The sequence below is a fragment of the Oncorhynchus mykiss genome, chromosome 9 (assembly GCF_013265735.2).
Source record: "Oncorhynchus mykiss isolate Arlee chromosome 9, USDA_OmykA_1.1, whole genome shotgun sequence".
Lineage (NCBI taxonomy): Eukaryota > Metazoa > Chordata > Actinopteri > Salmoniformes > Salmonidae > Oncorhynchus > Oncorhynchus mykiss.
Genome location: NC_048573.1, coordinates 62,820,910 through 62,833,862, shown reverse-complemented (window position 1 = coordinate 62,833,862; position 12,953 = coordinate 62,820,910). Strand labels below are relative to the sequence as shown.

General features: G+C 41.3%; 1 protein-coding gene across 2 annotated transcripts in view; it reads right to left on the bottom strand.

Annotated features, from left to right (window-relative positions):
* Positions 1 to 12,953, bottom strand: part of LOC110532607 (protein diaphanous homolog 1) — a 50,384-nt gene that overhangs the window by 33,698 nt on the left and 3,733 nt on the right. Inside the window, exons 1-8 of one of the 2 annotated variants that reach the window (XM_021616653.2) lie at positions 12,592 to 12,917; positions 10,341 to 10,466; positions 9,811 to 9,885; positions 8,719 to 8,892; positions 8,128 to 8,291; positions 7,545 to 7,736; positions 6,569 to 7,142; positions 6,099 to 6,264 (exon numbers count right to left, since the gene is read on the bottom strand). In XM_021616653.2, the coding sequence (XP_021472328.2) occupies positions 6,099 to 6,264; positions 6,569 to 7,142; positions 7,545 to 7,736; positions 8,128 to 8,291; positions 8,719 to 8,892; positions 9,811 to 9,885; positions 10,341 to 10,466; positions 12,592 to 12,666 (1,546 nt within the window). In that variant the 5' untranslated portion in view covers positions 12,667 to 12,917. Of the gene's footprint in view, positions 1 to 6,098; positions 6,265 to 6,568; positions 7,143 to 7,544; positions 7,737 to 8,127; positions 8,292 to 8,718; positions 8,893 to 9,810; positions 9,886 to 10,340; positions 10,467 to 12,591; positions 12,918 to 12,953 lie in introns of those variants that run through there. The other variant, XM_021616654.2, reaches the window with a different exon arrangement.

The following is a 12,953-nucleotide window of genomic DNA, read 5'->3' as shown; positions in this document are numbered from 1 at the left end:
AAATAGTTGTTCGCTAGCTCAACTTCCTTTCATGGGCAACTTTAGCTAGTTAACGTTAGCCTTCTACATCTGGACACATATTGAACTTCCATCGTCTCAGGCCAGGGGCACAATGTATGAATTAATGGTTGGATCAGTATCGCAGATACAATCATTGGCCAGTACGAAGAACTAAGTAAAACCACAAGACCAAAAACTATCTCCATCCATGGCTAATTTAGGAAAAGGCCAATTTTAGCTAGCTAGCCACCGGAAGACAACAACACAATAAGATGCAGTAATTCAAGTTGTTTCTGTCAATGACGTATGCTCTCAATACGATTTTCATAGAAGTGACGCCAAATCCAAACTGGCTTCCCTTGACACTTTTTCTTGGTGCGCCAGGACCAGTCACAGTTGAGCTCACTCAGTTTAGCTCAATGCTGATTGGCTATTATTTTGTACTTTTTTATCAAGAGAGGCCAAATGTTCACTGGCTTCCTTGCATTCAATACTATGGGCGGCAACAATGTCATACTCTTTCGGACCAGACAGCATGAGATAGATGGCCTACACATACAGACAGAAGGGCGCTGTTTAACTTGCTCAGATGCTTTCTCCAGTGAGATACATTCAGCCTCCTGTGAATTGAAGGAAAATTATGGAACACAGAAGAGACAAAAGATAAATTAATGTTTCCCAAATGAAAAGAAGTTGATCATTGATGATCAGATACTTCGGTTGGAACTGGTTCTGTTGCACTTAATTTTTACAATTGATAAACAACTTTGGCACTGTTCTAAACTTAGACTATCCTCTTTTTTACCCATACCCTGTACAGAAATCAAAACCACTTCGGTGCTGCTGCATGCGCTCATTTGTTGTCATGCCCTATTGTGGTATTACAAAATATTGTAGTTGTCTCCAGTCAGGTAAAATTATGTAGAATTGCATAAAATGCGTTTATAAAAGGCATTTTTCTTCTTGAACCGCAAATAAGATTATAGATTAATGCAGTGCTTTTGTTAAAATAGAGATATTTTCACCCCTACCCTTGTCTGCAGTGTTCTGCGGCTCTACAACCTTCTGGCTACTTTGCCATGTAATGCTTACAAAACCAAGAACAGTTTCTAAAACTGCATATCTAAGGCACTGGTCTGTTCTAGGAGTGAGGCTAAACGGTAGGCATGATCTCTGCTATGCACTTTATGTTTGTGTTTTTTTCAAACGTTCAGGGAGGGTCAGGTAAAAATATGTATTTTACTGGAGGGCCATTTATTTTCATTTCAGAGAGGTCCAATGTTCTCCAGGTATCACTCATTATAAATAATATATAGTTCCTTAGAAAATAGCCATTTTTGATGTCACCAAGCAGGCCAAAAAGGTATTTTCAAACAGTTCTTAAACTAAGGGCATTATCATAATGTTCACATTTTCACAGTATTATTGCAACTTCATAGTGTAGAAATATATATATTTATTTTTAACAATAAAATCACATTTTTGACTGCACTAAGCCTCGTTTCTGACTGTGCATCCCAAATGGCACCCTATTCCCTACATAGTGCATTGCTTTTGACCAGGGTTCATAGGGCTGTTGGGAATAAGGTGCCATTTGGGGAACACCCTCAGTCCTCAATGAGACACTGGATAATGCTCTCAACACAACCTTGATTAGACATGCTAACATAAGAGCATACTAGGGAGCTCTCGTGTCGAATCAATCACCATATTAATTAAGCACATGTTTAAAAGTACAAGAAGGGCAAGCTCTGGGATGGCACTACACAGTGCACAATAAAATATTTCCTCTTAAAACTGAGTGGGGTATTTGAATGTGTGACCTTGCTGATGTTTTCCTCTCTGTGTGAAACAACTAATGTATTAATACTATGAGGTTAACTAGTATTTTTTGCTTGTCTTAGAAAACTGATCATTGCAGTCTTCTAAGCTATCAAACAGATAAAAGGATTGAGAAAATCCAACTGGCGTAATCTTCTTCTGCTGCAGATGTAGGATCTTAATTTGAGCCAGTTTGCTACAGCAGGAACATAATCCTGCAGCAACATGACATGTGATTTATTATGTATATTATAATAAATTGAACATTTTCATAAGGAAAAATCAAGTCTGAAATTTCAAAGTGGAAATTACAAACTCCAGAAGCCTTTTTAAAACGGAAATATACTAAAGTTTAAAATGTCCTGCATTTCAGGAAAGTTCTCCTGCAACAGGGTGATCAAATTAAGATCCTACATTTGTAACTAGCTATATGGAATGTGCTTCACTCTTTGATATTCAATATTTTTCTAATCCATTTAGTCCATCACAATCTGTTTCATCGGTAATACCTGGAAAAAGAGTGAGTCATGACCTGAACAGTGGTTATTGACTACATAGTATAAGACCCACAATAAGTCATTCTGTTCTGTTTATCTCCTTTCAGGGTTCAGATATTTTCTTGAAGGAATGAAGACAAACACAACGCCATATAACCACCTGTCCATGACCATCCTGCATGCCTCCCCTGCTCCCCTGCACTTATCTACGTGTTGTCATGCAGCCTGCCTGTGGCATAGAGACAGGCTATAGCCCACAGAGACCACATATAAGCTCACTGCTAGAAGGGAAAATGCTCTTAATCTCATCATAATACATCCACCTGGATATAGATAGTTCATATCCATCTGTTTGAATGTAAAACTGTAAGCTATATGCATAGCACTTTGTCATTAGGGATAAGAGTGTTATGATTGCAAACGCAGAACATAACCGTTATACTGTAATAACTACGTATAATAACCATTAATTATTTATCTAAATTATGTATTGTAATTTACAATACACTAATAGAAGTCATACTGTATGTATCTAGCAACAATATTAGCTATAGCTCCTTGGATAAATAGAGAAAATACTGTCACTGTCCATGCACAACAGGAAAATAATAGATAACAGCTAGTTAGCAGAGATCCTGCTGATGAGCATGCAGAGCTCATCTAAAGCAAGCATAATCTTTGTGTGTGTGTGTGTGTGTGTGTGTGTGTGTAGCACCCTTTTCCCTCTCTCATGCTGGGGGCAGAGAGATGCATCACCTGGAGTTGCCCACAGGCGGTAGTCACCAAGCACAGTGCCTTACATTTACACCATTTTAGCAGACACTCTTATCCAGAGAACGACTTACAGTAGTTAATGCATACATTCTCGTACTGCTCTCCAATGGACATCAAACCCACAGCCCTGGCATGGCACGCACCATGCTCTACCAACTGAAACACATGGGGCTGCCTAGTCAGAGCACAACTTTCCAGGGCACAGAAAGGAGAGGAGCACACTTGGAGTGTATCCTATCCTGTTCTATCCTATGACAGACGCTCATAGAAACTGTTGCACAGGACTCCATCCATAATTCATGGCCATGCATACTCTAATTGTGTTGCCAGCCTGCACACTTGTACTGATGCCATTTAACAACCCTCTCTGCTGCCCCACACGTGTATCACTTCACTCTTTCTGTGCCACTTTGAAGACCTGCGAGAAGAGAACTCTCTAAAATATTTTTTCCTCATTCTCACACGCCACATGCACACACTTTATCTATTGGTCTTAGGTTGCCTTGAGCTACGCCAAGTCATAGACTTGGTCCCGAGTGGTACAGCGAGACACTGCATCTCAGTGCTAGAGGTGTCATTACAGAACCTGGATCGATTCCAGGCTGTATCACAACTGGCAGTGATTGGGAGTCCCATAGGGTGGCGCACAATTAGCCCAGAGTTTTCCGGGTTAGGGTTTGGCCGGGGTAGGCCGTCATCGTAAATAAGAATTTGTTCTTAATTGACTTGCCTAGTTAAATAAAGGTTATATATATTTTTTAAATGATGCTCCACTGAACAGCAGTCAAAGCCATTAAGTGAAGAAGAAAAAAGATGGAAGCTGTACCCATAGAAATAGAATGTATAGAATGTGCGTCCCCATTTAATGGCCAGGATTAGCGGGTCCAAGCTCATTCTATTCATTCTATTTCTATGGCTTTACCAAGGTTCTGATAGACTCAGACTGCCCCCTGTAGACATGCTGTGCAGTTCACAGGGGAGAACAACCCATATCTGTATCTACACTGAAACTAGCAGCATTATTCTTCAAGGATGGTTATCTGAAAATGTATGCACTCACTACTGTAAATCGCTCTAGATAAGAGCTTCTGCTAAATTAATAAAATGCAAAAAAAAATAATGTCTCAAAGCATGTCTCAAAATGTCTCAAAGCATTAATTCTATTCCAATGCTTCAATGTTCAACCTAATCCTTCAATGTTGGTTATTTCTTGCGTCTTGTTATGTAGCTACTGTACAACATTTTTTGCATATTTTCTCAAGCAAATACATGTGGTATGGAGATTAGATGGAGAATGAGTCAATACACCGATGTAAAGCTCATAGAGTTTCCTTATTAAATACTACCATCTGGTGGTTGCAAAAAGGTGATGTATTACAACTCAACTACAGTAATCAAGCACTGAGTGTAGTTTCAAACAAATCTGTTATCAGCGAGAAAATAATGTAGATGGGTCTGATAAGAGGAATACCCATGTGAGAATTCTGTTCATAGACTACAGCTCAGCGTTCAAACCCGTAGTCCCCTCCAAGCTCAGCATCAAGCTTGGGACCCTGGGACTGAACACCTGCCTCTGCAAGTGGATTCTGGACTTCCTGACGGGCCGACCCCAGGTGGTGAGGATAGGTAACATCACCTCAACCATGCAGACACGCAACACGGGGGGCCCCACAGGAGTGTGTGCATAGTCCTGTCCTGTAGTCCCTATTCACCCACGGCTGCGTGACCACGCATGACTCCAACACCATCATCCAGTGTGCTGATGACATGACGGTGGTAGGCTTGATCACAGGCACGATGAGACAGCCTACAGGGAGGAGGTCAGTGACCTGGCAGTGTGGTGCCAGGAAAACAACCTCTCCCTCAACGTCATTAAGACCAAGGAGCTGATCATGAACTACAGGAAACGGTGGGTCAAGTACGCACCATCCACATCGACAGGGCTGTAGGGGAGCGGGTCCAAACCTTCAAGTTACTTGGTGTCCAAATCACAAAATAATTCAAATGTTCCACACCCACACACACAGTCGTGAATAAGGCATGACAGCACCTCTTCTGCCTCATGAGATTGAAAAGATCTCTAAAAGTTTGACAGCTGCACCATTGAGAGCATCTTGACTGGCTGCATCACTGCTTGGTATGGAAACTGCACCGCCCTCGAACGCATAACCCTACAGAGGGACAGCCCAGTACAATGCTGGGGCTGAGCTCCCTGCCATCCAAGACCTCTATATCAGGCGGTGTGAAAAGACCCCGCCCAACCGAGCCACACTGTTTTCTCTGCTTCTGTTTGGAAAGCGGTACCGGAGCAACAAGTCTGACACCAACTGGCTCCTAAACAGCTTCAATCCCCAAGCCATAAATAAGACTGCTAAAAAGCTAAGAAAATGCCTATCAGCATTGACCCTTATATTTTATTTGTATTTTTGCACTGTCTCTATGCACACTCACAGGATTCTACACATTCACACTGACACTCCAACACACACACCCTTAATTTGTTCACACACACATAATAAACACACACACATTCATACTGACTCTACATACACGCACACACACTCACAATCAATCATCATATACGCTGCAGCTACTCTGTTTATCGTACAGTATATCCTGATGCCTAGTCACCTTACCCCTATACATATTTACCCCCGCCACTCCACTCCAATATCCCTGCACATTGTAAATATGGTATTGGAACTGACCCTGGAACTGACCCTGTATATAGCTTACTTACGTTCTCGTGTTTTTCTCATTTCCATTTCTCATGTGTTTTTGTTCTACTTTACTTTATTTTATAGTATTACTGATATTGATTGCTGCATTTTTGGGAAAGAGCTCGCAAGAAAGGCATTTCACTGCACATGACAATAAAACTTGAAACTTGATAAATAAGTTGTGCACAACCAGGGGAAAAATGGCCAGAAAATAGAGCATATAGTTGTGAAAGCATATAGGCCTATCACCTCAAACTTCCATACAAGTCATTGTAAAGCTACTTACTAAAGTTGTGAGCAACCTTCGTATTGAGCATGATGTGAAGGTTAATGCTGGGCTCGGTGATCCCGCCAAATGTTCCCAAATCTTGAACTGCAAATTGCTCATACAAGCGTGAAGTGTCAATTTCAATGTTCCCAGCGTTTCCCCGTGTCCAGCATGATTTCTCTATCTGCCGAGAGACCAATCACAATCACCACAAAGACAAACTGGATTCTCTATGAAATGCAATGATCCAGGAAGCTACAGAGACACTGTAGAGAATAATTCCCTACAGTCCTCAAGGAAATTAGGAAGTGGAATTTAGGTAATTCCTTATCATTGCAAACTATCAGACAAAACCTTCTCACGAATTGGACTCAAGTGTAGCGTCATATAAGGCGATATACCATAATATAACATAATTGACAATGTGCGCAACTATATTACATGGTTACAAATGTAATAAAGAGGGATAAATAAAACCATTGTAGTACCTTATCAGAACCAACCTCATCCCAGTGGAAGGCCCTGGTCCGCACTGTTAGGGGTTTTCTACTGGGCTTAAAGGGCAATGGAGGAGGCATAGGAATGAAGGGGGGAGCTGGCACCATTGAGGGAATGGGTACAGGGACAGTGGCGGGGACAGGGACAGGATCAAGGACAAAACCAGGAACAAGTGCAAGACCAGGCACAGAATCAGGGGCAGGTGCAGGGGAAAGGACAGGACCAGGGAAGGGGACATTCACTAGTAACTTCACAGGGCTGCAGGGTTTTGGGAGAGGCGAGGTTGGAGGTTTACTCTCAATCTTTTCTCCAGCCGATAGATTATCTGCACTGGAGACAAGATCTGTTCCTCGGAGGCCTTGTCCGTCAGTGGACTTGTTCTCCTCCAGAATGTGTTTGACATTGTCATAGATTCTTAAAGCCCTGGTTTCCTCATAGAAGTGCTCAGTCTGAGACGTGCGTTTCCAGTTCAGGCATAGCTCATCTATGGCCTGGACCCAAGCATCCCTCTCCTTCTGGATGGCTTCTGTGCTTTTGGAAAGTTCTATCACAGGTACCTGGAACCTGCAATACATCAACATAAGTCATCTTAACTTCCTCTATCGGCAGTAAACAAACAATGGCAATCACTGGGCAAACAATTGAAATCTAAACGTATGGTATTAGATGCTGTCAAATAGAAGTGCTTATGGTGTGTTTATATAATACATACAGTGATGAGAATGGTGTGTTGGTAGCAGCAATCCTCAACTGTTCAGATATACATTATTCTGAAGCATGATTCTGTTAAAAAGTTACAACATTGTTGCTGTATTTAGATATGTATTTTTAACTAACATTTTAAAATGTTTCATTGACAAAACAAATTACTACAAGAACACATAACCTACATTCCTTATACTCGCTTCTCTCATCCTAAACACCTACCGCCCTAGTCTCAGAATGGGTTTTTCAATGGTCACTCACTGGTACTCATTCTTGTGAGTCAAAAGAGTGAAGGTGTCACAGCTGCGTGGTTTCTCTACACTCGCTTCCCCGTCTGAGAAATGAATGACAACTGGCAAGGATGACGAGGTGACCATGTCCCCATCTGCACCTACCCCCCGCCGGCTGATGGGGAGCAGGGTCAGCTTGCCAGGGTGAAGGTGAGCCTCGTACCTAACAACAAAAGCGTAGATCACATCATGATGTAGATAGTAAACAACTTATAGTCAATGCAGGACTCTTCCAAACTTTGTAAAAACACTGTGCAGTAGTAGTAGTAGTAGTTGTTGTAATAGTAGTAGTAATTGTAATAGTAGTAGTAATTGTAATAGTAATTGTAATAGTAGTAGTAGTAGTTGTAGTTGTTGTTGTAGTAGTAGTAATAGTAGTAGTGGTAGTAGTAATTCATGTTCTTGTTGTTGTAGTAGTAGTAGTAGTAGTAGTTGTTGTAATAGTAGTAGTAGTAGTAGTAGTTGTTGTTGTAGTAGTAGTAGTAGTAGTAGTAGTTGTTGTAATAGTAGTAGTTGTAGAAGTAGTAGTAGTCTAGTATAGAACACAAACATACTTCACCCATTTAAACGATGCCAATCCACCTCTCTGCAGGAACAGCAGGCCCTCCCTGAGGCTCTTTGGTGCTAGAAGCAGGGGATGCACACACGTGTCTTCACTGCCCTCCACTGGATGTCTGTAGATGTTTCTGTAGATTATCTTGTTTACAAGTTGCATTATCTACACAACAAAACACAACATCAGTGTGAAAAAGTCTCAATCAAAATCGTGTCAATTGAAAATATAAAGTCCTCAAAATGTCTTCAAACTTTATTTAAAGAATGAATGTCCCGCTGTTAACCAATTAGGGGAAGTGATTGAAATCTCTCACATCTCTTATGCCTATACACAAACCAGGCTGCTGTCCACCTCTATTACAGGTTAGGGATAACTCTATTACCTTGTGTTTGTCCTCCAGCGAGGCTGATTCCAGCGCATAGGGTTAGGGTTAGGGATGACTCTCTTACCTTGTGTTTGTCCTCCAGTGAGGTGGCCTCCAGCTCATAGGGTTAGGGTTAGGGACGACTCTCTTACCTTACGTTTGTCCTCCAGTGAGGTGTCCTCCAGCTCATAGGGTTAGGGGCAGGGACAGGGACGACTCTCTTACCTGGTGTTTGTCCTCCAGTGAGGTGGCCTCCAGCTCATAGTCATGTCTTCCTCTGAAAGATATAGAGAACTTGGTCCCAACTCCGTCATCACAGCTCTTAACACACAGGAACGGCAGCTGCCGCTTTACGATGCCTTTCTCTATGCTGCACACCATTTTAGTGTTGAAGTCAATCTAAACATAGAGTATAGAGATACACATTATTCTGAGATTACCACTGCTTTTACTCAATGATGCATGACATGGACAGTATGTACCAGCACACTACAGGCTTGGATTGTACAGTATTGTTATCACAACTCAGGAGTTGCTGTTTACTTACAGTAATGGAAGTTGTAATACCTGTTTACAGTTTTTCCCAATTGTTTACACACTAAAACTGGCCTATGAGGCACAATGACCCAAACCTGTAAATTTACCAGAAGCAACACCAAATCTGCAATACAACTAGCACATGTTTTGCTTTACACTCAGATTGCAATTCTATAACAAACATTTGGCAATTCTCTACCTTTGGCACAACCTTCACAGCTAAAATCCCTTGTGTGCAAATGAAAAGCAATACTGTTCAACAAGCTAAGCTCAAACTTAGCAGAGGGAGGTGGAGGGTGAAGACTGCGGGAAATCCAACAGATTATTGAAAACCCTGCCATCTTCTACAACATCAGAGTGAGCTTATCAACCATAGCCCGCATCTTGCATTTGTGTTCCTTTCTTGTTTGAGTACACACAAACAATTTAACAAAATCTTAGTCTTTAGACTGAAATAGGTTCTGAAAGTAGTGTTTTGAATATGTCACATTAGAGTGATCTCATTTGTCACTAAGTTAGATTCATTTGATGTGTGTTTGTCTCATTTGTATGCAGTTTCATTTTGAGCAGGGAGAACATGATTTTGATTTCTGTGTTTCATTTTGCAAGATGTCAGTGGGGTTCGGGGAAATTGGCTAACTGTTTTGTGTTTTGTGTTTAGAGTTTTGAGTACCTGAGATGTAGTTTCAGCAAACATGTATTATCATTTGGGAAAAACTGTAAATACGAGTTGTGATAACAACTAACCCAATGTCAAAAGGGTACCCATATCTGACTCGCCTGAAGAATGCGCTTCTGCCACCTGTAGCGGTTGTACTTGTAAACACTGAAGTTGTACTGGGAGGCTTGCTGTTCCTGCAATGAAGATCAATACACCAATGAGAATGATGCAGGACAAAATGTTATGAACACATCAAAGAGTGATCAGAAACATCCAGTTCTACGTTGGTGGACAGGACAGTGGAACCGCATAACTTAAAAATTTATAGTGAATGACAGAATAACATGCATGACAAGTACTGTGTCATGTGTAGATAAAGTCCATTATGCGTGTGCACAGACCGTCCAAGGTAACTGTCAGGCCTTGTTGTTGCCATGGTTTCCCGTGCTGAATTCAAGGCCCAGTAGTAAAATACCTATAGCCTGGTCCCAGATCTCTTTGTGCTGTCTTGCCAACTCTTGAGGCCAATGCGTGACAATGACCATAGGAGTTGGCAAGACGACAAAAACACATTGTTGTGGAGGTATTGTAATACTGGGCCTTGGCAAAATAACACAAATCGATCTGGGGCCAGGCTACATAACAGTACCTCTGTGGCCAGGCTTTGTTTTAACTCCTCCTGATTGCTCCTCCTGGCCTGGTTCAGGGCGTCATCGATGGTCAGCTCCCCACTCTTCACTTTCATCATGATGCTCAGCTGCATCTCGTTGCTCAGCTGGACCAGGAGGACAATGATCACAGATAAGCAATGCATATAAATTATAGCTAGTGTTCCAAATGCACCGAAATGATAGCTAATGATCTGAAGGCACATAAATGATAGCTAGTGTTCCGAAGGTATATAAATTATAGCTAGTGTTCCGAAGGCACATAAATGATAGCTAATGATCTGAAGGCACATAAATGATAGCTAGTATTCCGAAGGCACATAAATGATAGCTTGTGTTCCAAAGGCACATAAATGATAGCTAGTGTTCCGAAGGCACATAAATGATAGCTAGTGTTCCGAAGGCACATAAATTATAGCTAGTGTTCCGAAGGCACATAAATGATAGCTAATGATCTGAAGGCACATAAAAGATAGCTAGTGTTCCGAAGGTATATAAATTATAGCTAGTGTTCCGAAGGCACATAAATGATAGCTAATGATCTGAAGGCACATAAATGATAGCTAGTATTCCGAAGGCACATAAATGATAGCTTGTGTTCCAAAGGCACATAAATGATAGCTAGTGTTCCGAAGGCACATAAATGATAGCTAGTGTTCCGAAGGCACATAAATTATAGCTAGTGTTCCGAAGGCACATAAATGATAGCTAGTGTTCCGAAGGCACAGAAATGACAGCTAGTGTTCCGAAGGCACATAAATGATAGCTAGTGTTCCGAAGGCATATAAATGATAGCTAGTGTTCCGAAGGCACATAAATGATAGCTAATGATCTGAAGGCACATAAATGATAGCTAGTATTCCGAAGGCACATAAATGATAGCTAGTGTTCCGAAGGCACATAAATGAGAGCTAGTGTTCCGAAGGCACATAAATGATAGCTAGTGTTCCGAAGGCACATGAATGATAGCTAGTGTTCCGAAGGCACATAAATGATAGCTAGTGATCCGAAGGCACATAAATTATAGCTAGTGTTCCGAAGGCACATAAATGATAGCTAGTGATCCGAAGGCACATAAATTATAGCTAGTGTTCCGAAGGCACATAAATGATAACTAGTGATCCGAAGGCACATAAATTATAGCTAGTGTTCCGAAGGCACATAAATGATAGCTAGTGTTCCGAAGGCACATATATGATAGCTAGTGATCCGAAGGCACATAAATGATAGCTAGTGTTCCGAAGGCACATAAATGATAGCTAGTGATCCGAAAGGCACATAAATTATAGCTAGTGTTTCGAAGGCACATAAATGATAGCTAGTGATCCGAAGGCACATAAATTATAGCTAGTGTTCCGAAGGCACATAAATGATAGCTTGTGTTCCGAAGGCACATAAATGATATCTAGTATTCTGAATGCACAGAACGCTTCACTTTGCATAGAACAACCACTGGCGTAAAACACACCTCACAGCCCCCACAAGGTAGGAGGGCCACAAGCTTTGGGGGCCCTCATTTCTTTCAATGTGAATAATGATTAGTGAGAAAGTTACAGAAGCACAAATATCATACCCCTAAGACATGTTAACCGCAAAACTGAGCTACGCAACTGAGAACAACTAACAACTAACACAAGCACCTGTCAAACAAATGTGTCACAACAGGAAAAAAACATCTTGATTTGTCTTTGTATCAAACATTTTATATTTAGATTTGTGAGAATCTTAGTTCCTCTTTAGTGACAGAATAGAAGATCTGCATGTCTGTAATTAAGGAAGTAGAATCCCCAAAGGAAAGTACCCACACAACTTCCTCACAGCTTGTTTCAGTGTTAGTATAGAAGCTTACTGACTATGCTATTACAGTCATACAGATGCCTATTGAATAACAACTATTTCTACGGTCCATGTCTATGGTCCTCTGTAGCTCAGTTGTTAGAGCATGGCACTTGTAACACCAGGATAGTCGGTTTGATTGACCCAACCACCCCAACATATAAAATGTATGCACGCAAGACTAAGTCGCTTGGGATAAAAGGGTGTGCTAAATGGCATTAAACAGATATACAGTTCTACAAATCATGACAGTCAACATGTCATCAACAGTTCAAGAGAGAGAATGGAATACCAGAAAATGTGCCTATTCATTGAAACGAACAGCATTAATCATAATGTCATTGCTTGGAATGAGGATGTTGTTCAGTTACGGAGGCTGAAATGTCATAATCTTACCTGTGGCACGGCTACTGAACCTTTTCTGTCCATCAACGAGGGGTTTTCGTTCCTGGGCCCTGCCCGTGGCAACATAATGTACGGGTTTCAAAAGAAAATCTCAGCAAAACTTTCCTGTCTAGAATGCATGGAGTTTTTCACCTAATTTACAGTAACACTTCCTTTAAAATCCATCTAAGAGGAAAGGAGAAGAAAAGGGATTTACCGGTCTCTATTACCCCACCCACCTATCAGATTTCGCATCTCTCTGGTCTCTATAGTTTCTACAACACTCAACAAATGGTGTGTCAGTTCTTGAGTCAGTTCATGTTGTGACTTGCTCCTGCAATTAGTTTTTGCCCAGTAGTCTTTATTTCATGATG